The following is a 25,985-nucleotide window of genomic DNA, read 5'->3' on the forward strand; positions in this document are numbered from 1 at the left end:
ACCCTCCCGCGAGGACTTCCATTCACGCCTGGCAATCCAGAACCTCCGGTTCTTGTAGCGCCGTCCCTGGAAAAGCCTCTCGCTTAGTCGCTTAGTCGCAAAAAGCCTTACCGCGTATCGTTCGATTCCCGTTAAGCTTAAACGTCCATCTCGCGACGTTTCCACCGAGCTGCGCACCTAACCCTTCGATTTCCTATTATTTTACTATTCTCGCGGGCTGCGATGTGCCTTTCCGTCGCTGGGCTACTCGAAGAAACACTTCAGAGATTCCACAGGGTGATCGAATCTAGAGAATTCTTCGATCCTCCATAACTCAACGATTAAAGCCTATTCCACCGATGTTCATACGTCAATTTCGTCTCATTTAGCACCAGAGATTGACCTCTCCAAATTAAATATCGAGTATCTTAATCGTACTGCTCGCAATCGCGAACGACTCATTCCGCGATGCTCATTTCCCAGAACGGCGATCAGCCTGTTCAAGCGATTCGATAAAAACGGGTTAGGCGAACGGGAACGTTCGCAGCCCGTTAACGAGCATTTCCACCGGCAGTTGCAGGCAGCCTCACTTTGTTATTCGGATCGAGGGTGACAACGGAGACTCGTTTTGAATGTTGACGAGGCTGGCGGCGACCTACGTCCAAGGATCCACTGCCCGCGGTCCGAGCTAGCCGGAGCAAATTCAAATTCCGTGGCACCGCTTTCCCGGGGATTTTCAGATTTTTATCGTCGCCCTCCGCCGATCGAATGTCCCGTAAACGGAATATGCTGATCCGCCCGAGTGCTGACCGTGGTTTTCCCTTCTTCCTTCTTCCACCCCGCCGAATGGAAATCGAGAAATTCTGATCGGGCGCTTAGCGGTCCTATTGGGGCTCATAAAATTCTCGAACGATTGAACAAAGTTCAAGTTCATTCGGTCTATTAAAATTCAATTCAGTCCTCGATGTCGTCGAGGCAGTTCTAGAAAAATTGCCTTTAATTGCGCCGCGAGATCATCCCTTACTAACGATCGCGCAAATTGGTCGGCGACGATCGCCGGTTCTCTGCCGCGTACCAAAAACAAAAGACACCGCGTCGCCTGTGTTTGCACGCGAGCTAGTTGCGCGTGCAGAAGACACCTCGTGGACGAGCGGGGGCCCGCAAATCGCGTAAGGGGAAATGAAAACGAGTATAGCGGTCGTTTCTCGGAATGATGGAGAACGAGGAGGCAGCCCGGCCAGAGGAGAAGAAGAGGAGCATCGCGAGCGAGAAGGGAGAGCGGGGCCTACTCGGAACGAGCTGGAAGACGTTTTCTTTCTTCGACATATTTCTCACGGGCCCCCGAGGGCGACTTCCGTTCCTCTTTCTTGCCGCCGTCCTCCCCCCGCTCGCGCCAAAAGAAAGGGAGGACGTCCGCGAGGAGATCCAATGGTTCGATTAAAGGAGATTAATTCTCTCGCCCCCACGAAAATTGAAACTGGGGGGCACGTGCAAGAAGCTCGCGCATCCACGCTGGATGGGCGACCAACTGTTTATGAAAATGGCATCCATCGACTGGTGGGTGTCGGCGCCATTATCCCTCGCTTCGCGGCACGGAGCGAAGGAGAGAGACAGAAGGCCTAGCAATTAGCAATTAAACCAATAAGTCTGCAATTGGTGATTCCATTAATGGGACGAACGTTCCCACAGAAGGCGAACAGTTTTTCGCCGTTCCTCTCGCCCCATGATCTCCAGTTGCTTCGAGAACGTATAATTAGCCCGTCAACGAGCGCTCGCAGTTACTCCCGGCTGCGTTGACACTTGCCGATGGGACATTCCATGCGAACTCGGACAGATTTCGGAGTAAGTTTTCGTAGATTGCTGAAATTTCAATATGTTGTAGTCTTTAGTGATATTTAAACGTACATCAAAGGATTTTTCGAAATTTTGAGAAATGTCGATTTTACAGATGTTTGAAGTTATGTGCTAACTTTTTTTCAATACATTATAGCTATAGAAGTTATAAACGGATGGAGATGAGCTTTACGGTGCTTATAGAGAAGCAACTGTCAAGACAAATTCAACCATATGGTATACTATGACCTTCAAGGCCACACAAGGTTAGGAATGAAAGAAAGAAACTCAATCTAGTAGATAGATAGTTCAATATATTTACTTCATTCCTAACCTTGGGTGGCCTTGATGGTGATAGTGTATCATATGGTTGAATTTGTCTTGACAGTCGCTTTCATATTGGATAATCAAATATATAGCATTCCATTTAAAAAACTAAAAGTCACCCTCGTTTCAAGGAAAATATTGCGAACACCAAAAATTGAGATACCGTATTATGTTGGGTATAAAAAACAGTAAGAGTTTTCCTCCTTTAATTTTTTTCAAATCACTTACCATTTTCGAGAATCCTGTATAAGAATATCAGGTATAGCCGCTTGGCCGCTGCGAGTACCGCGGTGCTGGGCGACGCAGCGTCAACTTTCGACAATTTTTACAAAGCCAATTTTAAAGTGTACATATTTTTGAAAATTTGTCCATCAAGGGGAAGGATAGAACTATATTCTCCTTTTCTTTCAGATATTTAAAATTGCGCCCGATGTTAAAAACCTGCATTTGTTTAAAATAATTGCACAAAAATAGTTAAAAATTTTTTTTTTTAAACTAAAATAATTTTTTCTTAAAACTTCAATGTCTTCTCTATAAGCACCGTAAAGCTCATCTCCATCCGTTTACTACTTCCATAGCTATAATATATTGAAAAAAAGTTAGCATTTAATTTCAAACAGCTGTAAAATCGGCATTTTTCAAAATTTCGAAAAACCCTGTGAGGTTCGTTTAAATATCACTAAAGACTACGACATATTGAAATTTCAGCAATCTACGAAAACTTACTCCGAAATCTGTCCGAATTCACATGGAATGTTCCCGATCGGTTCTTTCGAGTCTTTCATGGAACGGAATGAAACATCGGAGTGACAATGGAAAAATGTCGATGCCTGCTTAAAGGAGAGGTTCCGGAACCTCCCGAGTCGATTGCTGGTCGGGAAATTTATAACCGTTTACCGAAAAGTGGAAAGAAAGGGTTGCTAGCGCCCACGCGTCGTCGTCCGCCGAGCTTCAAAGGGCCCTGCTTCCGGAGGGGCAATTAAAAACGTCGAAAGCTGCGCGCAAAAACGTGAGCCCCAGCTACGATCCACGCTGACAGCGAGCCGTTAATAAATTCGTGGCAAGCGAGTGGGCGGCCCAATGGACTGACGATAGTGCGCGGTGTCCCACGCGTCGATTATACATTAATTAACCGATCAATATTTATTAAGCTTATTATCGGACACGGCGGCGGCGCAAGCCCGGTATTAATTCGATTCCGCGTCCACGGTGGGGCTCGTATTTCGCTTAATAGGCGCCATATTGTTCGTAACGACGCAATAAATATGGACGTGGCCAAATGAAGACGATAAATTGTCGAACGCCCCCGCTGTCGGTGCGTCTCGCCCTGCTCTCCCTCCTTCCTTCTACTTCTCTCTCTCTTCGTATCCCTATTCTCCTTGATCTCGCGTCCTCTCGGCCATCTGACGAATCTCCTGACGCACGTGAAACTGTTTTTCAGCAGATCTGGGTTCCCCTCTGTTGTATCTGCAGCGGCGTTACGAATAAATCTTGGGTGTAGCTTCTTTATGAGTTCAAAGTCTGGGGGTAGGTAGAGTATAATTTCGACGTTTTGTCGAGCAATCGTTTAAACCGTCTCCCTGCTTCCGGCTGCGCTTCCTGATCACTTATTATAATCAATTAGCGACCGGTTATCCGCCATCGACGGACTGCATGGAACGTCTCGCTCTAGGGGTGCAACCCTCCTGATTTTTTATACACCAGCCTGTACCAGCTCCGAGGGGGTGGCCCCGCAACAGGCTGATGAGTAGTCAGATCCTTGCAGGACTGTTTTATCGTTGTAACCCCGACGTGAACTTCGATCATGACTACAGCTCCCTAGATTTTTCAGAAACACGGATTCCTGCGCGTCAGTTCGCATGTAAGGAGCTACGCTTATTTCGTAGTAGCGGCTTGTGGAAGCGAGAGAATGAGAAAGAAGCTAGATATATCGTTCTTCTCGCGGCTTTCCTCGAAGATCTTTTACGCTTCTGCAGAAACCCGATAGCCGCGTCAGCCATTAAACCAGAGCTGTGAAAGGGAGGGCCGAGGGGCGAGAGAGAGCAGGTAACAATGGACAGAGAGGATTTTTCGTGCGCACGTCGAGGAAGAAAAAGGGTGCTGCCGCGAAGGGTGGTTTAGGCAGACGGTGTTCAACAGCTAGAAGGAAAAAGGAGCTCGGCTTCTTTCGGCTCGTGGGCCGTCTCGCGTAGACGTCGAGATCGTTGAGGCTCGCAGTCGATAGGAAGCTTCCTCGAGATCGCGTAATCAATTTATTCAGAAGCACACAGGCCTCGCTATCTCGCGGAGAAGCGGTCGGCCGAGGAAGGAGAAGAAGCTTTTGGCAGAGGCGTTCCTCGGAGAACGACCGGGTCGTTTCGAGGGGAAGAAACGGTCGACGAGGCGATCTCGGCGCTATGTAATTGTCATTTCGCAGAGAAACAGAGGCTGCGTCTAGACGACGGTAATTGTGGCAAAAGGACAAAGGACGACGCGGCCAGGTAAACGGCGCCGTTACGTGCTCACCGGGATATGGAGTTGTGCAGGGAAGAATGGCTATACTCACGGAGCGACCGGCCACTCCAAGGGAGTAATTAAATCTATTATCGGGCTCCACCTCGATCATCCCGGAGCTCGCTGAAATTTATCGTTCATTTCGTCGATTCTGCTAGCTCTGAACCGTGGACTGGATCGCAATTATAAAATAGTAAAACGTCCCTCTCTGCTTGATATACGAACTCCTCGAGCGCAGTCAATCTTGTCATACAGCAGAATATCGCTTCGATGCATCTGGGACGGGTCTGAAAGCGACCTGACCGCCGTAAGGTGGGAGATGAACCTATTCTCTCTTTCAACGTCGAATCGATCGTCCACCCCGGAAGCTGTAAAAGATAAACGACAGGAGGTACGCAGATCCACTTCACCTTCCTCGTTGCACGACGAATTCCAAGCTCGATTAAACGTGTCCTCGCGAGAAAGTATGGCTTCCCATATTCCCTGCAGAATGACCTCCTAGCAGAGGCGCGCTAGAGCGAGAGAGGGCCGAGGTGGTTGTAGAACGATCGGCCAGAGGCTAATAAAAAAAAGCTCTGCGGCTGGCTGATAAGCCTGAGGGTATTTCACACTCGGACAGCCCTTGTATCGACGAAGGACGCTAATGTAGCGTTATTTAACTCGGTTAGGTGGCATCCCCTTCGCCTAGCGAGAGCGGCTGGCCTCGCGGCGCAGCCCCAGCAAAAATCCGGGGGTGCTCGTCGTCCCGTGAAAACACTGTGGGGGCGGTGACACGCATAAAATAGCAGCCAACCCCATTTCGAACGTCAGGTGCTCGTCATAACTCGGGGAGGGAAGCTTTGCATGGCGAGCTGAGGGGGATAATCGAGCTGGCTTCTTCATTGTCGACCGATAATTTTACAGTTGAACATCGGGGTGTCGTGATTGTCGTGGAACTTATGTTCTTCCCTCTCCGCTTGGAGAATCTACCTTCTATTTAATTGAAAGCAACTGCAGCGCGCCCCTTCGTCTCCCGAGGTTCCTTCTTGCAGACTAACGGTCCGCGCCTCTTTAAGCACTAGCAGAAATCGACGTTCTCGCATCGAGAATGAATATCGAGCACGTGCCGGCAGCCAATATCTGGCGAATATGTTAAGAAAGTCGCATACATCGGGGTCGGTACAGCGTGAAAATAGAATGTAAAGCGCTCGCAGGACTGGCCGGCGGCCTTAGGCGCAATAGGGGCGGTTTCCATGGGGGTCGGTTTGACGTGTATGACGTGCCGGCCACGTGACCGGCCTGCCAAGTCGGCAATCACTGCCCCGGACTACGCCGGACGAATCTTAAATATGGGATATTCAAATAATCTCGCCACTTCTCTCCCTTCGCCTCTACCCGCCCCCTTCCCGTCGGTCACTTGCTTACTTTTGCCCCTGTGTGGCCCCGCGAGTTTGAGTTTGTCAGATTGAGACGATGGGAGGGCTGGGGGATGCTGGAAAGCAATTTTTGACGCGCATGCATATTTCCGTGAACTGGCATCCGTGCCTGACTTCGTCTCTTGGCATAAGGTGAATGCCCCAATTTCTGCTCATGTCCCCGTTTCTGCTCATTTCGTATTTTTCTTATTATTATATGCGTCACGTTTGTACTAAATTATTGAAACATTTACGCGAGTGTTGCATCTTTCTTAAATAGTTTTTGAATTGGTTGATTTGTTATTAAAGAATTAATCAATTACTCTGCGAATTTTGATCACAAACGAATTTTTTACACGTTCTTTATGACGAGTTACCTCTTAAATGAGCAGATATTGGGACATTCACCTCATGGTCATCTGAATCTGCAACCTATTTTCCTCACAATATCGCTGCAGTGGGCCCGGAATTATTCTGCGTGGCATTTTCAGCGAGTTAAGCGGGGTTGTTTAAAAATTGAGTGGCGGCAGGTTCGAAGAGGAGAAAACGTAGACGATCGTGGATAGTGGTCAGCATGCAGGTCTACCATACCATACATCACTGCCAGTGAGCAGCGGGGGAGTTGCCAGCGCCAAATGTACCCGGAGTGCCAACGTGGAACTCCCTCGCGGAAACCCCCTCTTTTATATGCATAGTCTCATTTCCTTATCGGAAATTTACGGCGAACGTGGCTGCGTTCCGCTCGCCTTCGTTTCGCCGCACCATTTTTCTTATCGCCCCGGACCGACGCGATGGACTCCTCCGAGCCCTTAATTGCTCTTCGTCGATCCTCCGATAATTCCCCTTCGTGAACTCTCCACGCGACTCTACGACTCGCCTTTATTGCGTCCTACTTCTAATTACTTCTCAGGTTACAGATCGTCGATGTTACTTCCTAAAATACGACACTGGTATTCCCTCTGCGCAGCAATTTTTTATTGCCACAAGGTGCTGGAGTTCTCTCGGGGCCATCTGCAACCGCAGACTGCACCTTCCTTGCACCGTTATGCACCGTCCAGATATCGCGCGCATCCGAGGAACAGACTCCCGTGTTTGTTCCAGGAGCACGTGCCAAAGGGCCTGTCGCGTATACTTACGTAGGCGCGCGCGTTCGATTTCATTATAACGGTAGCTGTCGATGAGGAGGATGACGATCACGGCCTGGAGGGGTTCAGGCTGTTATCCAGCCGACTATTTACCGATCCGGCATCTGCCTCGACCCACGCCACGCTGTCCTGGAATATCTCGTTTTCACCGGTGCCACCGCGGCTAATGGCACCATGTGTCCACGGAGAAAGAGAGAATCTCGTTGCTTACCTGCCGCTTAATTTCGGGTTAGGCCGATCATCGAATTTCCTAGATCGATCGCCTCTGACCCTACGAGTCTCCTTTTGTGCTCGTCCTGGGCGGAATAAATTGGACGGCCGATGCTCCGTCGACTTTAATTAGGAAACTGTTTTCCGAAATTTCCGTGCGGGATCCCGACAACGAAGATCCTACATGGATATACTCGTCATTATAGTATCTCTAGGTCACAGTTCTTCAAGTTGGCGTACTCTTGCGTGAGCGTTTGCGCTTTGCTCCTCACATTGGCTCTTCTTTACCTTAGTGGAAATCTTTTTCGACATTTTGTAGGGTGTACTTTCGGAGCTATCCTAAGGAATGACCCCACCCTGTCTCGTCGTTGAAAGTATTGCAAGCCAGTAGCGACATTATCGCTTGCAAATCCTTAGGGCCGTGAGTACAGAAAGGTCGAAGAGTGAGAGAAAGAGAGGTGCACGCGTGAACGCGCGCGTGCGTACACGAGATAGAGAGAAAGCGAGAAAGAGAGGAGAGGAAGGCCACGTGCCTCTGGTAGCACGCGACCAACCTAACGGTTTTAGACTCACCCCACACGCTGCTCGAAAACCAGTCCACCCCTTCTCTCGTCACCCTTGCCAAGCCGCCGGCACCGCCGCTCCAAAACACACCAGAGGAAACTGTTATTCTATTGGCTCGTGGATCTCTATCCCCTTCGTGTCTTCCCCCTTTTCTATGGGATCCGCGGCTACAGTCAGATTCGCCTTAGCTGCCTCGGTTTCCCTGCCACCGGGACAATACTTACCCCGTTGTTTCCCGCCAACGGTCCAGAAACTTTTCTCTACCAGCGTTAGGAAAATTTTGGGAGAGCAAAATGTTGGAGGCAGGTAAATTGGAGGGTTGAGGCTTTGAAGGTTTCTGGTGGCTTGGAGTGAGTTTGTTATGAAACTCACGCTAAGTCGCCATTCGATGGCTACGGGGCATTCAGAGTTCACTGATTGCGTAAGTAGTGTTTGGACCCATTACCTCATCTTGTCCTTCGTGTCTCTCTACACTGAAATCTATCGCACAAAAAGAAGAGGATAGAGCGACGCGCTCTCCTGTTCCCAGCATCGAATATTTCCTAAGCGAGCGATCACAAAACGGAAGGATCTCGATCCATCGCAGCTAGATGACGTCTGCCGGGCCCCTCGATGCGTGAAAACGGACCCGGCAAGCATAATCGAATGATGTAAGGCCCTAATAAAATCGTAAGTCGGTTGACAGGCGGTGCACGTAGCCCGGAATAATGGGCCAGACATTCCTCCCCCGTACCACGGGGGTTGGTCGCATTGTCGTTCCCTTACGTAAGAATGGCGACGAAGAAAACGGCGCGGAGGCAGATGCCGTTCAGACATTCTGCCGCCTTGATACACCGAGAACGAGCGCCGGATCGAGACGAGGGAAGAGAGAGACTTAACGCGATCTGGCTGCGGAAGAAATCGGCCCGCCTCACTCGCAGCCAGGTAAATCGGGAGCAGATTTCTTTTCCAAACGATACGACTGGACGTGTGTGAGTGGAGGGTCGAGGGAATTCGAACGTGGAGTTTCTTCGAATCTTCGGCTGCTGCAAACGAAACTTCTTCTCGCGTAGCTGACGACTCTATCGCCCCTTAACTTCCCAGCTAACGACTCAGGTTGGATCTCGGAGTAGGTACGACCAACGCCGGACTCGATCGAAGGGTAGAACACGGGGAAGACAGCGTAGCAACTCGAAGAGAAGCGAAGGAGAATCGAGGACTGGGCCCCGTAATTGCGAGACCGTTAGCTCGCGTTCGGTGCAGGAGCCTGTGCCGCGAATACCGAAGGAAGATCGATCGCGGGAAGCTGGCGGACGCGGGTTCAGATCCGAGGAAATAAGAAGTAAGAAAGCGACGGGGAGGAAGGGCGCAGAGTAAATTGAGCAAAAGGAGAGGCCGCGATTCAGACAGGGCCACCTCGAGGGCGGAGCTGAGGGGGGAGGAAGCGTAAGGGAACGAGGGATGCAACCGCGAAATCGGGCAGAGCCGTGAAAATAACGATTTCTCCTTTGTGGTGCCGTTCGTTAAACCGAGACGAGCCGGTTTCACGAATGCCAATGGCTGAAGAGAGATAGAAGTGGAGGGGGTGGCTCCTACGCGAGTATTCGTGACTCGCCGATATTTTCCCTGAAAGCCGAAGGAATCGATATTTTATGTAGATCGCGAGAAAAGGGCAACGTGCCCGTTCATCGTCGGTGGCTATTCTCGCCTGGACGAACAAAAACATCGGCTGATCCCACGCAAGAGACGAACCAGAGCCGAGGGAAAGGGAAGACGGAAGAGAGAGAGAGAGAGAGAGAAAGTGGAGACACGGCAGAAGGCATTGTTGCACGGCAGAATTCATCCAGAAAATGGAACTTCTTCGTAGCGATTGTTGCGTCGTGGCCGGTGAAAGCTACCGCGGCTATTCACCGGTGCATTCCGTTGAATTAGATAGAAATATGTATTCACCGTCTGCCGGTGTGAATGGAACGGTGTTGCTATTTTATGCGCGTAACGCCACGCCATTTGCGCCTCAGTTGCAACTTATTGCAGTTTAAGTGGACGGAAAGGAACGAGCAGGTACAGAACTTTAACAAACGCGTGTATCTGCGGTGCTTTCGGATCAGCGTAACTTTATTTAAAGTAAAGCATACACGTTCTTAGTCTTGGTTCTTGAACGGACTGAAAGCTGGGGGTGAAAGTCACGTTTCTCGCTTATCATTATAAGCTGCTCAAGTAAGTTCACAGATGTACTATCGCTGTACCGACCATCCTCTAATGGACTCGAACACCTCCTTAAAGTGGACCCATTGATCGGGAGCCCGCCACAACACCTCTTAGAATCGTTGTCCCGTTTTATCACCTGACGCGTACGTGACGTGGCCTACGGTCCCCGGGATTCCGCAGTTGCTGGCAGTAAGGTCAGGTCGTCGCTAAGTTTTCCCTCGATCCGTGAAAAAGGAACGAGGGAGAGTCCGATGGCTGGCCGAAGGACGATGGCAGTAGATGCTCGGCATCGTCCAGCTGCAGCCCCCTCGCAGAATGGATTCTGTTGCGTGCGCCTGTGCGCGTGCAAGCCGATCCGCGTGGAAATGTGGGTAGGTGATGGATAGACGGTCACCGTGTCACTCGTGCGAACGTTAAACGTGCATCAATGGCTGGAAATTGCATGGGCAACGGGCATTGTGCCCCCCGGCCCATTTATAATGCCACCTAACCGCGTCGGTGTATGCAGATGCGGGACAAAGAGACATCCAAGGCGCGCCGTGAGATACGATCGTCCTCCCAATGAAGTTCTGTCCTCCTTCCAGCTGATTCCGATCGAAGATAATCGTTTAATTGCACGGTTCCGCGATAGGTCGCCAGCCCGATCGCCACGGACCGTTTTTCACCCAGAGATACGTTAAAAAACCGTTGCCAGAAACGCTTCGACCCTCTTCGTCTGCAGTTTTATCTCCGTTCCATTAGAAGCGTCACCAAACGGCCGTTGCACTTTTTTAAACCAACAGCGACCTGTGCTCGCAGAATCTTCCGATTCGAACGGAACCAGGGAAGAGAACGGGCCAATGGCGGCGCTCCGGCGGTGGCAGCGGGGAAGAAAATATGAAAAAAAGAACGACGGTTGCGTTATCTAAGGTGAACGTACGTTGGTAGACGATTTCGCACCTGGCGGCACAGTAGACGACGATAAACGTTATTTATTTCGAACGAGGCAAGAGTGTATAGGTGCGGCTGAGAAAGGGTGGAAAAAGTGGGAACCGACGGAATTCACCCCAAAAATCCTTTCTCCCCTCCCTCGGCTTCTTGTCGGTGGATGCAGGCAGCCCCAGGGAGCTTCTCACGGGAGAAAAAAAGCGTAATTTTCGATGAAAAGAGGGGAACGATGATGCAAATTCAGGGTCGAGGAGGGAAAGTGATGCGTGTGAGCGCGCTGGTACCTGCCTTTTGCGTCGCGGACGCTCGAGGGTTGGAAAGATCGAGGGCAGGGTGTAATCGGCCGCGCAAAGAACGATGGAAGGACGAGTAACTGAAATTTTTATAGGAATCCACCAATACCGAGGCTTCGCTCGCTGTCTGAAGCTGTTCCTACCTGACCTGTCGTCTCTCTTCTCTTTTTTTTTCTCGCCGTTTCGGGGGAATCCACGTCAGGTATGAAGGGGAGGCGCACAGATGCGGAGGAGCGAAAATCGGGGCGATTCGGGACCGAGAAACTTGCGTAGAATTCACAGGATTTTGAAATTTTTTTCCTTGTCCCTCCGTTCTCCCTTCGACTATCGGTTTCGTCCCACAGTAGTACATCCCCACCTGCGACTCGGCCTTTTTTTTCGCGAGCGTTTATCTCCATTCCAGGCTTTTGTGCCGCCACCGAGACTCGATGGGAAAGTTCGAGCTTGGTCCAAATGGCTAAGCGACTTCCTTTCTTCCTTTCCTCGGTTCACTGACCCCTCCCGCTATCGCGCCCTTTGCGGTCGTTAAGTGTACCCTAAGGACATGAAAATTGCACCGGTCTTCTGCAACGAAACCCTTCCGATTCGAATAAAACTATCAAAGTATTGCAATTGAAGGTAAAAATTCTGCAAGAATTTTAAATGAATTCAATCCGTGAAGCTCCACGTACCATCCGCCATTCCGCAAATCCCCCTTCCGACAGCAATCGGCTTCCCCTCCCCGGCGTATCGAAGTAATTATTATTAAAAACCGTTGTGCCCGAGCGGAACGTGAACGGCAGCTCGTAAGCTCGTTTTCTCGAACCGAGCGAATCGGTTCCGTGCCATTATCCGTCGCACGTACCCCTTTGTCGGGGGGGGAGTGCCGCAGTAGCGAAAGACGAAGGAAAGGGTGGCGAGGGAGGCTAGTCATAAGATACGATGATGGATGCACGAGGGGTTGTTACGCGGGTAGGGGAGCAGGGCACGCGGAAAGGGCCAAAGGGTTCCCCGACGGCCAATCGTGCGCGAAGTTGGAATGCCTACGACCAATCATCGATGGCCCTTCCGGGCCACGTGGTGGTGGGGAGGGTTGGTTCGTCCTTAGGGGCACGATTCCGTTGCGTCATTCTGACATTCGTTCTGTATCGGTCCTTGGACGAAGACCGGTGGGCCTCGCTCGACCTTCCGAGTCGCCCAGTGACTGCCCTTCAAGGCTGTTTCCCTTCGTTTGAATATTCAGCCCGCTCGGTAGCCGGTGTACGCGTTATTAATTATTCATGCGCCTAATGCAAATATCAGTCGTTGATATTTGCATCCCCGTGTTCTATCGAGAGTGACTTACGTTTTCTTCTACGGTACCGATTCTGCTCGCGACTCGTTGAGGCAAAATTAAAACTGTGAACAGTGCGGTGACCCTTATCCCGCGATGCGGAACAGAAGGGCGCTCGGAGGGATGCCGGACGATCGTTGATCCTCGAGGCCCGTTCCGCGATTCACGGTCACTGACCGTCGTGCTGGATCTTGGAAACCACCCCCATGTGACCACGAGCAACGGGCCACGCGGATCCTCGAGAACAAACGGGGCTAAGATGGTCTTCCTCGAAGACCCGAGGATGATCTTTGCGGATATGCGACTCCATGCGACCAGCACGCCGACGTCCACCCCAACCCGCTACCACCATCACCGCCACCAGAAATACAGACCCCAGAACAACAATGATTGTACGAACTTTCACAGACATACCGAACTCCATTTCACGCGAGAGTTTCCCAAGATTTGTCTAAATCCACTGGACAGATTTAGAAGTCTGGAGGGAGCGGTGATTGTAACATTCGTTCCTCTTCATTTTTACAGACGCGGATCTCCATGGCGAGGTGGACGGACCAGAACTCAGCGGCGATGACAGAAGTATCGCCAGTGACATCCAGGATGCCACCGAGGCGAATCTCGACCATGACTCCATGGATTCGGACAGGGAAGCCCTCAATCTGGTGAGCAAACATTTTCTGACTTAGAATTTACTTAGATACTTTAGACACTTCCGCCAAGTGAATTAGAAATTCATACAACCGACCGTCCTGCTCCTTTAAAAATGGTATTGGTAATGGTCGAGGCAGCAACTTCCGGCAATATTCTGGAAGGAAACGGTCCTTAGCGGGTGCAAGCTTTTTGCAGTCACTCTTGAGGGGCGCAAGAAATGCTCCCGTTCAATATTTGGCAAATAAATAAAGGAAGCCACTAGCAAGATGGACGACAGGAAGGGACGAGGTCACGGGGGGAGGGGTGTGTGGGTTTTATAAAACACAAAAGCACAGGATGGACCGTAGTGACCAATATCCTGACCTGGCCGAGTGTAAACACCGCTTTGTTCGGCGCCGTTTACTCTGTAATATTAGGGAGGGTGGCTCGCGCGGTTCCTCTCCGATCCTTCGAGTCTCTGGTCCCACGTTACAGCGTGACGTTTGTATCTTTCATCCTGTAGAAATCAATGTTTCCGAGCCACTGTGACCCATGTAATTATCGCGCTCTTAGGTACCTGCGACTAAAAATCTTTGACTCGAAGTTCTCGGCCTGCTGCCGAGTCAACTTCCCAGTCGCCAGATTAATTTAAGCCTCGAGAACCTTAAATCCTCCACAGCTTGCCCATCTTCGAACGTATTCAATTGATGGTTGAAAATGAGTTTCAGGTCACGGACGTGTCGCATCGCAACAGCAGCAGCGGTACCAGCGGCAGCGCCTCTTCTCCCAGCTCCGGGGTGAGCAGCCAGATAACCGGAAGTCACCAGCAACAGCAGCACTCGGCCAACCAGCAGAACAGCAGCAACTCGCAAGCTGCGCTCGCCGCTCAGCTGGTTGGCCAGCAATTGCTGATGCATGGCTCTCTTGGTGCACTCGGGCCGCAAGAGATCCAGGCGCTGGCTTCGACTTTTCAGCAACAGCAGCAGTCGTTGCAGCAACAGTTGCAGCAGTTCGCGATGTTCCAGCAGGCGAATCCTGCCGCGGCGGGCCAGCTCCCAGCACAGGCGCAGTTCTTCTTGCAGAATCAGGTTCGTGAAGCCTTCGCGACATCCTCGGACTCCGTTGAACAGTGAAACGAAAATTCTGGCTCCCTCGAGGTTTCCGCTAATTAATTCCTCAACCGCGTTTCTCTTGGTAATGCACACTGCCCTCCATCGTCGCAAGAACTCTACCGATTTTGGGCCTCACAATCTCATTGCAAGTAAATCCATCGCCCTCATAAGTATAATTATCTATCATTTCCCAAAACCAATGTCTCGTACCACTAATTGTGGGCCAACGTAGACGAGAGGTCCGACACGGAGGACAAAGCAATTCTGTGTTGAATATCATACCGCGGCACGAAATTTCGGTAACAGAATCTTCTTTCACCTCGAAGAAACAAAAGCTGCTTGGTACGCGTCCCGTATCGCTAGAAAAGGAATTACGCTCGGAGCGCGAACAAATGCGCTCCCCGTACACTCGAATTCCTGCCATTGTTCTCCCGGCACCGGGTACTCCGCCGAATTACCTACTCGATACGAATTCGATTCGAATCACAGGGACGGGGGGACCTCGGGAGGGAGGGGTGGATCAGCGAGAATCCAAAGACGACGTTCCTCCCGGTATCTGATCGGGCGCCCGAAAGAAGTAGACGTCTTATTCTTCGAAGACGGTCCGTTTGATTTGACGCTGAGATAGCAGCCTGGCGATGTCACAAAGGGCCGGGGTTTCTACTCCGTTTGCCGTCGCGTTTTCTTCCGCAACGTGCCTCCAGAAAACCTGCTGTACCCTGTATCTATCCGTGATTACTTCGTCATGCCTCGGTCCACGGGATAGGCAAACGACTGGGACGAATATCGGTATTAGATTCTGAAAGGGGACTGCCACCGAAACTTTTCGACGGCAGTCGGTTCACCTGGCGGCAGCGCGTTTTAGAAGTAAAATATCAGGCCCCCAGAACGCGCAAAGAAAAAGAGGAGACAGATATTTATCGCCGGCGCACAGTGGTTCCAAAGTGCTTTTTTCTGGACAAAATTCCGTATCTCCGTCAATTCTCAACCGATTTTTGATTTTTTTTCTGCTCGTTTTGTCGGGAATTAAATTTGCTGAAATGTCAAACAGTAGTTTTCCAAAATTTTCTTTAGGGATTAAAAAAAAATACTGAACTCTTGGTTCCGAAACAACGAGCTTATTAACCTGTTTTTTTCATTTAGTTAGTCTTCTTCCATATATTCTACATCTTCTTTATAATTAAACAAAAGATATGTTGCGTCTTTTTCAAGTGCAACGGACGGAGTTGGCCATTGGGACCTCAAAATCGAAATTAAAGGATCCGATGATATTAATAAATTATGCATTATACCAAGTTTTCGTTTAAGTATCAACTGAATTCTTTTTTTTTTAGTTTTCTTACGTTCCTTTCGTTTAAACATTAACTGAATTCTTTTTTTAGTTTTCTTACGAAAACTTGGCCGCCAAAGATTGTTTTACTAAAGTTTTCATCCAACTTTGTCAAAAAAAAAAGATAGAAAAAACATGTTTGGCCACAATTCAGGTATTTGATATTGTAGCAAATTTAATCCCCGACAAAACGAGCAAAAAAATCAAAAATCGGTTGAGAATTGACGGAGATACGGAATTTTTTCTACAAAAAGGCACTTTGGAACCACTGTGCGGCGTCGCGTTTGCGCGCCGGCTTTCCCCGGTCATCCAGCAGGACGTTTTGTGACGAGACCCTGCGGATCGAAACGAGAGAAATCGATTCACGATATATCCGGAGACGCGATGAAAAACGATCCTCCTTTCCTGGATACCGTACGAATCCACCCCCTCCCTTCCCTTATTCTTCCCCGAAGCGAGAATCTTGAATGGGGGCCCGGGGCCTTGTGCGTTTACGAAAAAAATTCTATAGATTCCGTCGCGAGGAGCGCGTGCACGGCTACGTAACCTTCTGGAAAAACTAACAAAACGACTTCGAACTTGAGCAGATTTAATGGCCGGTCCGTGTTCTCTGTATACGCGAGCGTATCTCTGCGAGCATTAAAGCTGGGTCTTCCGTGTCTCTTTTGAAAGGTGCAACAAGGAGATCCAAGGGCCCCTTCGGCACCTTGCCACGGGGTGCCCTTTGTTCCCTCACACGTGGCCAGGCTGTTTCTTTTTTTCCTTCCGTGTCTCCCGCAGCCCCCCGCCCTCGTTCGTCGTCTTCCTCGCTCGGGGCACCCTCTCGGTTTTCTTTGAGAACAGTTTCGGGATTAGGGAGGGCACACGACCTCCTCGATCGCGCAACCCTTCGCCGAGTGAGTTGCAACCTGCCCTCAACCCTTTTCAATGGTTACACGCGTGGCGTAAGAGCATCCCCGAGGTCTGCATGCGTAACAGATAGTATTTAATTTTTCTTGCGTGTACAGACACGTGGCAGTAGCGGTTAAAGTCGAAAGGATCCCCCGGCGTTGGTGTTCCTATTTGTAGAGAAATTATTCGTCTTCCGAGGATATCTTTTGCAAGTAATTTCTATCTTGCGGTTAATGGAATTTTTATGTTCGTAGATTTCAAATATTCATTTCAGTTATTATTTTTTGCAACGTTATCGTTACTCGTGATCGGCCCGATTAGCATTATATCGTCGTTAGCGCGGAAATTAGAATACAGATTTGTTGTTGTATTATTATATCACTTTCACCACTTGGATTTCGTGAAATCGCGGAATCCGGTATTTAGAGAGATACAGAAATAGATAAAGCAGTCATGCTTTCTAATTGCGATGTTGGAATATTTGCGGTGGTTTAAGAGTCACTTGCTCGGAAGGGATACGCGCGCAGGTGAGTGGTAATTCTTTGACGGGACCTGTCGCGGCACGTGTGCGTATTCAAAGCATCCCCGCGAAGGGTGTCTTCGCAGCCAACAATAAGCATAAATAAGATCCCGTGACCCTATCGACACGCGACCCGTCCGAAACCCTTTTCCTCCTCAGGCGCTGCCACGTTTCGCACGAGGCCCTTGCTCTCCTAATCGAGCATCTGGTTAAGAAAAGGGTGAAGATAATCGATCCATCGGAGCACCCCTCGAGCAACTCCTTCCTTACCTGTCCACGAGCGCGACACGCGTCACCTTTCGATGGTCCTGAATGGAAATCGCTCGATCCCATTCAAATAGCCTAACTAGAGAACCGAGGAACGTGTGTCTGCGGTAGCGCGCCGTCAGAGTCCTGATGGAGCTAGTTGCAGTGCAAGAGAAATGTCAGAGACTTTCGAACGATACTAACTGTAATAAATATTTAAAAAAAAAATGAACAAGACCATTGTCGATGCCTTGATGAATGGTCGTCTTGCAGGGGCTGTTGCAGAGCGGTGGCTACCCTTCAAGACCCAGTCATCCGCGCTCACAGTCCATGCAGGTATTGTCTTACCGATAGGCCGTTGCTTATCCGCAACATGTCTACTAGCCTTCCTCGCGCCTCACTTAAGAGAACCTATATTTCTGCGTAAAATCTTGAAAAGTAGACATCACGATGCAACAGCTAGTGAATTAGGGAAAATGCGCAACAAAGATGACACGGAGGCATCTTTGTTATCAGGTGCAGCAAGCTGTGGCGCAGGCAGCCCAGCAACTGCAAGCTCTGCAGAAGCAGCAGGCCCTTCAGGGTGGCGGTGGGTTGGTGGGTCGAAGTTTGGCGCAACAAAGGTCACCACCGCCACCTGGCACACCGCCAGCGGTAAAACCACCGCCGACCAGGCTGGAACCATCGCCAGAGGAGACGACGGACCTCGAGGAGCTCGAGCAGTTCGCCAAGACGTTCAAACAGAGGCGGATCAAGCTCGGTTTCACTCAAGGTGACGTCGGCCTCGCCATGGGGAAGCTTTATGGCAACGATTTCTCCCAGACAACGATCTCCAGGTTAGTATTTAAACTGCGGACAGTAGATCGAATTCTTTCTACGTTCACCCGGACGATGTTCTTCAAGATTCATCCCGAAAACGTTCCGCTTCGTTTCCTAGGTTCGAGGCGCTGAATCTTTCCTTCAAAAACATGTGCAAACTGAAGCCTCTCCTGCAGAAGTGGCTGGAGGATGCAGATAATTCCCTGAATAACCCGAATTCCCTTTCAAACCCACTCACCACCCCGGAAGCCATCGGTAGGCGGCGGAAGAAGAGGACCTCGATAGAAACCAGCGTGAGGGTGGCGCTGGAAAAGGCTTTCATGCAGAACCCGAAACCCACCTCGGAGGAAATCACCATATTAGCTGACAGTTTGGCGATGGAGAAGGAAGTCGTTCGAGTGTGGTTTTGCAATAGGTAAGTTCTCGATTCTCTGTACTGTACCCCTTCAATCTTACCATTCTTCATCTTCCGTATTCAACACCTTGCATAGCAAATCGTTGCCGTGCAAGGGGTTAATAAAGCTTCTGCTCTAACTCCCATTGAAGGATCTAAAGACCACACTTTCTCCCCTCGCAGAAGGCAGAAGGAAAAGAGGATCAATCCACCAACATCAGCGATGGGCAGCCCGACGATGGCGTCTCCCGCGCCCTCCGTCTTTGCATCACTTGCTAGCTCGATGTCCGCTAGTCCTCTGGCCCTCACCACGCATTCCTCGGGCATGGGCCACTCTCACCCCCATCCAACGCCTCTGGGGTCTCCGCTGCCCCTGGCCCTGGTGGCATCGGCAGGTGGCAACTATCACCCGCTAAGCGGCAAGTCCCACGAGTGACACCAGCAGCCGACCCACCAGGGGGACGTACTTTTTCATCAGCACCATCACCAGCAACCGCATCAGCAGCAACAGCAACGACGTTTGTGCAATCTACCTGAATTCTATCACTAATCCTGGCCAGGCGATCTGTCTGCAGATGACAATGATGTCACTGGTGATGACCCAAGTGTTTCCACGCCGAATGGAATTTGGCGCGAAGCGGGCGGAACAGAAGGGGTCGTCGCGGGAGAGGTGAAGCAATAGACAGCTTTAGGAGTGGACGAAGCATCGGCGAGGTGTACCAAATGACACGATTGCGATACGATTCGAAACATATCCTGGTGACGAGGGTTTCAGTCGGGAACGCCACTGCCACGGTGGAGCGAAGTCTACGCCTTGGAAAGGAGGAGTACATGCGGAAGGAGCCCGGTGTCGTGGGGCTTTCTTCTGTATTATCCGGGCGACGGTGTAACTGTCCCAAGAAGAGTATACGAAGCGCGTTGCGAAGAGGCGAGGAGGCACAGTAGATCGTCGACGAAAGACTCTTAGACAATTGTTTAGTTCGACTTAGGAAATTCAGTACGGTGAACGCCCAAAGACGCATGCAGAGGACAGAGCGTTGTTAGACAAGGTATTCCGTTAAGCTTCACGTTTCTCTCAGTATTAGTCATTCCGATATTCAGCATTTACTTCGGCAAGTGGGGCGTAAACAGCTCGCGAAGGTTCCAAAGTCTCTGGTAGGTTAGCGCGAAATTACGGCGGTATCGAAAATTGACTTTCAATTTTCACTCGTCGTACATGCGCATTCACTGATTTTTTGCGAGACTGTGGTTTTCGTTAAATTAGCCAACAAAAAATTGCTGACAGGATCGGCGGAGTATGTTTCGTCGAAGGAGATCAAGATCTCGTACAATTTGAATTACATGAGGAAGATCAAGGTGCAGCGGTTACTGCCCTGGTTATTACAATTGTTGATTCAACGTCATTACGATTAATCTCATTAACGTTGTCAATCACTTTAACAGAATACTTTCATCGCGTGGCTTAACACAGTGAGAAACAGCTTACGATATTAATCGTGGGTTAAATTGAAATTTTATTTAAAAACTTTATCAAAAAATCTATGTCATCCGCGTGCAGTTTCTGAATCGATTTTGAAGCTTTCATGCTGGTACACTCGACGACACAGGATCATGCGGTCGTTGAACATTCACCTATGCAATTAATGACACGAATGCAGCCGGCCACGATCCGCCATAAAGCAGGCCCTTAATCGGCTTCTCCGAGTTATCATTTGAATTATCATGAAATATTTATCAAGAGGGGAACCGTTCGACGATACATGTAATTATCGACTGGTTTCCCTCCGCCGTTCCTTTGATCTTCCTTTTTGCTCCTGGGACATACATTTATTATTGCACCGATCGTATAATCCAGGCTTTCGCGATCTCGAAATATCCTTTGACGGTGACCGCGCGAATCTCGAAATCGCGAAGCAACTTCATAGAAGAAAGGGACGAGAGGGATTCTTTGCATTCGTGTTCACATTCGTGTGAGCTCCTCGAACCATTCTGAATAACACAATGGCGAACGATAAGAGCACGCTAGAGGTATGAGGGACCTTCTACGCGTTTCGCAGAGTTCATCGTGTCGAAAACGGGACGGTTCCTTCGAGGAGAACGAACGTTCTCCAGAGGTAATCGCCTCTCTGTGGTAAGCAGGGTTTAAGCACCACCTGCGAGGGAGTGTTCACCTCTTCAGGATCGAAAGTTCGTCTACCCCAAAAGAGAATGGCGGCGAGTGTTCCTGCAGAATCTTATTCATCGTTACTTGACACAGACACCTGAGCGAATTAGTCTAATCTTGACTATACACTGCCACAGTTGTCCAGGCATTTTTAGCGAAAACCTGCGGTTGCGGTTTTGCAGGGAGGCAGTCCCTTCGCTTCGCGGTACCTAGCGAACATCCTGACCCCTAAGTACCATGAAACTTGAATCACCCATCGGACGAGCTTCCGATCTTCGAGCTCCAAGCTCCCTCGTAGGTGGTAGAAAGTGCGGCGAGGTCCGACAATACGTTTGTACATAATTACGCATACGTTTTGCGTGTCTGTCGCAGCGTCATACATATCCGTGTCCCGAATCTGTACATAGGTGGAATATACGAGCGTGACACTGTCGAATATAACGAGAATACGAGTGGTGGGCTCGTTCCTCCTTTCAATCCACGCGGAGGAAGCATTCGATTGAGTCTTCGATGATCGATTTTCACCTACTATTATTATTATCCCCAAGCCAAAGTATAATTAAAGAATTATTTATTTAGAAATAAAGATTTCTAAATAAAGAAAGAGATCTAGACTATTGAAAGTGACTCTAAACGGGTGAACGAGTGCGCGTTCGTATTCTTGAGGAGTCTTTGGACAGGGCACGAGGGTTAGCCCTTGTAGATACGTACGTGCGTGTACATACGGTATATATATATACACTCGCTACACGGAAATTATTATACATATATATATATATAGCGCATATACGTTTATACGAGTCGATTGGAGGCGCTTGAGGCACGAGAGTTCACGTTCCCCTTATGTTTCAATAATTTCTTCGTTCGAATACCATCGATCTTGGGGTTGAAAGATGAGACGAGTCAGAAGACATCTTCCGAGTACTTGGAGGTGCGAACTCTCACCCTGGAGCGCAAGAAATCGACACCTCCTGAGGTGGTGAACTCCCGGTGACTAATTAAGGGCTATGATCTTAGGCGATAAACAGCGGATGAGCGGCAGAAAGAAATTCGCGAGGGAGATATACATAGAAATTCAGTCGTATTCGTCGTATGCTAAGAATCGTGGATATACGTATAAATATATTATATAATATATATATATGTGTGTGTGTGGGTGTGTGTGCGTTGATGTGTGCGTACATGGACGGAATGGAACACATAGGAAATGCGCAGGGGGCGAGCGCCGTGCATTGGGATACACATATGCATGTATAAATATATACATAAATGTATAAAGTAAACGTGTCTGTAAATACTAGGGAGAATTTGCGACGGATTTATCGACCGTAGCGATCGTTTCTTATAATTGCGACGATTATTATTAAGCATCCTTAAGCGTAAGTATCGTTAGGCGAAGCTGCCACATCGAAGTCGTGAGTCGAGGGGTCGAGATGCTCATTTCTGTGTATCGCTATTTAATCTTCAACGTTCAGGTGTTCTCCGATCTATTTCCACGAGGTCCGCTAACATTATCTCTCTCCTCTGGCATCCAGCGTGATATCTCTGCCTCCTACGACACCCTCCGGTCCTCTGTTCTTCGCTCTATTCTTTTATCACTTAACACAGGGCCTACCGAGCCCGCTTAAGCAAAGTCGTCGGTGTTTCGGTTGGATTTCTGATTATTTCGAGCCGCGTGGCTTCTCAACCCCTCGATTTTATCGCTCCGCAAAGATCAGCGTACATCACCCCTGTACATTTGTTCGGGAAGTTTCCTTTCTTTTATATATGCGTATGGCGTCGAGCGTGCGTTAATCGCAAGCGTTTGGCGCGTATCTCCACCGACCTATGTATATATATATATTTGATATTATATTATATGTAATTTTCTACGAGAGCCACGTCGACGCGACACGATATATTACAATATATTTTCGGTATTCTAATATATTCTGCTCGCGCGATATTATATATAATATAATACAGTGTATGTATGTACGTAAACGCGTACGAGGCGAGATCTCATATCGATCACGCGCGTCCTTCTGTTCTAAATCACAACCCCCGATACGCGTTATCATTCCCCCGAAACTACCGATCCCGCAACCCCCCCAACGAATCCTTGCACCACCCAAACCCCCCCGTTGTACTTCGTTTTACGTCGAACGTTAACTTCCAGAGTCGTGGACCAAGCTGTAGCGAGACACAAAAGCGCGACTGAGAGAAAGTGAGAGAAAATGCGTGAGAGAGTGAGAGAATTTGACGAGTAAAACGAGAAACGAGATACAAAATGATGTTCCTAGAGCACCCGTCACGAGTGCGTTAGACGGTTTTATAAATTTAGTGGAGAACGGGTGCGAACGATAGCAAGGGGAAAAATCGACGGACAGGGAGAGGAGAACGTGTACAGAAGATGGAGAGGGAGAGACAGTGAGTGAGAGAGGGACAATTTTCCGTTTTCCTTACCATCCTTCGTTTTCTCTTTTCGTTCGCCGAAGATGTGTAATGTTGTAGATAAAAGAAGAGAAATTAGTATCGATCCCCCCGCCCCCACCCCCCTCTGATCGACGTGTCATTGGTTCATTTTCCTCGTGAGCCTCGATGGGCCTTCGCGTTTCGCGAGCGAATAGACACATTATTGCAGTGATTATTATTATTAATATTATTATTATTATTATTATTATTATTATTATTATTATTAATTATTATTATTAATTATTATTATATTATTATTATTATTATTATTATTATTATTATTATTTCATTATATTTTAACTTTTATTATTTGAAAATAAAAGTGCTAGACAGACTTCAGTTACTTTCGTTCCTTTGATTTCTTTTTTTGTGCGTACAGCCGATCCTTCGTTCCCTTTTTTTCGATTATGCTTTCTTTATGATTTTCTTGTTTAATCAGTGAAATTCTATATAGATAATTTAGCTATGTAGCGAAATTCGTGGAGATTTATTCGTCACACTGGTAGGGCGAGATTTCACAGTGGTGTACCTACTCGATTGACTGTAATACTCGTGATACTTGAAATTTTCCATACTTTGCCTTAAGGGGGGATTGCGTCTTGTTGGGCCGAAAAATAGGTAATTCTTTATGATTTTTTTATACAAAAATGGTTTGACAAATTAATTTGAGGTTTGGCAGGCTGTTCTATTGTATCTCGGACTATTGTTCTGAATTTTTGTGTGACAGTGGAAAAAAACATGGCAGATACAGAGAGAGCGCGTGGAAAAATAATCGGGTGGCCCTGGCGTTGACGGAAAGTACTGTAAAGTGTTATCCGAAACATAAAAAGGAAAAGGGATTCTTAAACTATATGAACGTGGCTATGGGTGGTAGTAGATGCATTAAGAACAATAAAGAAATGTTGAAATAGCAGCCTTTTGAAGAAGATGAAGCGCCTTGATTATGTCTGAGAAATGTTTTGCTACAAAATCGGGAAAACTTATTTAAATAAAAAAGGAACGGTAACAGATACGGCAGTAAATCTACTACCACCCATAGCCACGTTCATATAGTTTAAGAATCTCTTTTCCTTTTTGTGTTTCGGATAACGCCAGGGCCACCCGATTATTTTTTATCTGCCATACTTTTTTCACTGTTACACAAAAATTCAGCACAATAGTTCAAGTAACAATGAAATAGCCTGCCAAACCTCAAATTAATTTGTCGAACCGTTTTTGTACAAAAAATTTATCTATTTTTCGGCCCAACAAGGCGCAACCCCCCCTTAAGTCTGTCTTCGAAGTTCGATGGCTATCTGGACGAGAATCTCGCAAACTATCTGCCCGCGAAGTTTGTTAGACGATGCGTGTACCTCGCTAATTTCCTTCGATCATTTCTTCGCCTTACTAGTAGAAGCAAATGAAGCAGACAGACCGCGAAAGTTAATTAGACCTTTCGAGCATCCAAATGGTCGAGTTTTCCCGCTTAACGCGGGAACGCGCGAGATTTTGCTCCTACCGTCCTATCGCGTTCATTCTGTAAATACGTCTGCGAATAATGTAAGGAAGCCACGACGGGAAGACGCGGCAGAGGAACCCTTTCCGAGGGGAAGGGAGCTAACGCGGCCGGTATACCGAGTTATAGACGATTAATCAATCAGTAGAGGTGTATAATTGTCTTCTGAGTGGAGTCTAGCGTTATTATAGGAGCCTACTAACGATTCGATGTGTAACTGGTAATTAAATGGGATGCGCGCGCGTCGTTCGACTTGATCGCCTAGGAGTAAACGTTAATCATTTAAGGAAGGAATACCATTAACGATAAACATAATTATGAAGATACGAGGAAGGTGAAAGAAGTTAGGTGGAAGTAGAGGGCGAAAAGGGAGAGCACGGTATGACAGTTCTTAAGGAGAGTAACGAGATAACTATAGAGATCGCGGGGCGGAGGATCCCCCTTTCGATGACAAAGTCGTCTAAACTATTTTGTACCAAGAATTAGTGGCGCGGCCGCGAGACTTGCGACGTTTTTAAGAGTGGACCCGCGGTAGCCCAGCGCTCCTGTCGCGGATCCAAGCACGGTTAGGCATAATTAATCAATTGCGACGCGCGTTTAGGACGTCCGCCCTCGATGACCCGCGGGGGATTCACCAGAAGTTCGAGCGAATGAAGGGGTGAGAAAGGCAGTGTGCGTGTGCGTGTGGCTGTGGCGTTGTATAAATAAAGTCATATCAATCTGGAATAGTTCATGTTATCTAGGATACGCTATTACTACGATCATTATCACAATATGACTAGTAAGGATATTGTAATTGTATAATAAACTGCGTCATAGATATCCCGGTTGTCTTCGTCAATTACAACCCCGTCTTGTGAACAGAGGCTCCGGGACCACAGGTACAAGGCGCAGGCCTTCCAAGAGGCGTTCGAAAATTCTGCGTCTCTTCGTTAAACAGTCACTGTCTCGAAACATCTGCGCCACTTCTCGCTCTTTGATTTGCTCTCCGGGGACGTTACTTTGTGCCATCTCTTTCGACGGCATATACTCCTGTTACAAAGCCCAATTTTGTGCATTCTGAAAATTTTTGCCAGATTTTGGCCCAGGTATCAGGAGAACATGAAGCGAAAAGAGGTATTCTGAATTTCAGCTTCGAAGGCATCCTCGATTCTCTCTCCGAAGACATTACCTAGTGCCACCTTTTTCGACATCATGTTCTCCTGTTACAAAGCCCAATTTTGTGCATTCTGAAAATTTTTGCCAGATTTTGGCCCAGGTATCAGG

General features: G+C 48.5%; 1 protein-coding gene across 3 annotated transcripts in view; it reads left to right on the forward strand.

Moving 5' to 3' along the window:
• The window catches only part of LOC143371393 (uncharacterized), a 111,339-nt gene extending 87,776 nt beyond the window's left edge, over nucleotides 1–23,563 (forward strand). For 2 of the 3 annotated variants that reach the window (XM_076816520.1, XM_076816519.1), the window contains 6 exons: nucleotides 13,190–13,326; nucleotides 14,023–14,382; nucleotides 17,667–17,729; nucleotides 17,910–18,229; nucleotides 18,331–18,627; nucleotides 18,790–23,563. In XM_076816520.1, coding sequence (XP_076672635.1) covers nucleotides 13,190–13,326; nucleotides 14,023–14,382; nucleotides 17,667–17,729; nucleotides 17,910–18,229; nucleotides 18,331–18,627; nucleotides 18,790–19,042 — 1,430 coding nt within the window. In that variant the 3' untranslated portion in view covers nucleotides 19,043–23,563. The remainder of the gene's footprint in view (nucleotides 1–13,189; nucleotides 13,327–14,022; nucleotides 14,383–17,666; nucleotides 17,730–17,909; nucleotides 18,230–18,330; nucleotides 18,628–18,789) is intronic. The other variant, XM_076816521.1, reaches the window with a different exon arrangement.
• The last annotated feature ends 2,422 nt before the right edge of the window (nucleotides 23,564–25,985 follow it).

Source organism: Andrena cerasifolii, chromosome 7 (assembly GCF_050908995.1).
Source record: "Andrena cerasifolii isolate SP2316 chromosome 7, iyAndCera1_principal, whole genome shotgun sequence".
Classification (NCBI taxonomy): domain Eukaryota; kingdom Metazoa; phylum Arthropoda; class Insecta; order Hymenoptera; family Andrenidae; genus Andrena; species Andrena cerasifolii.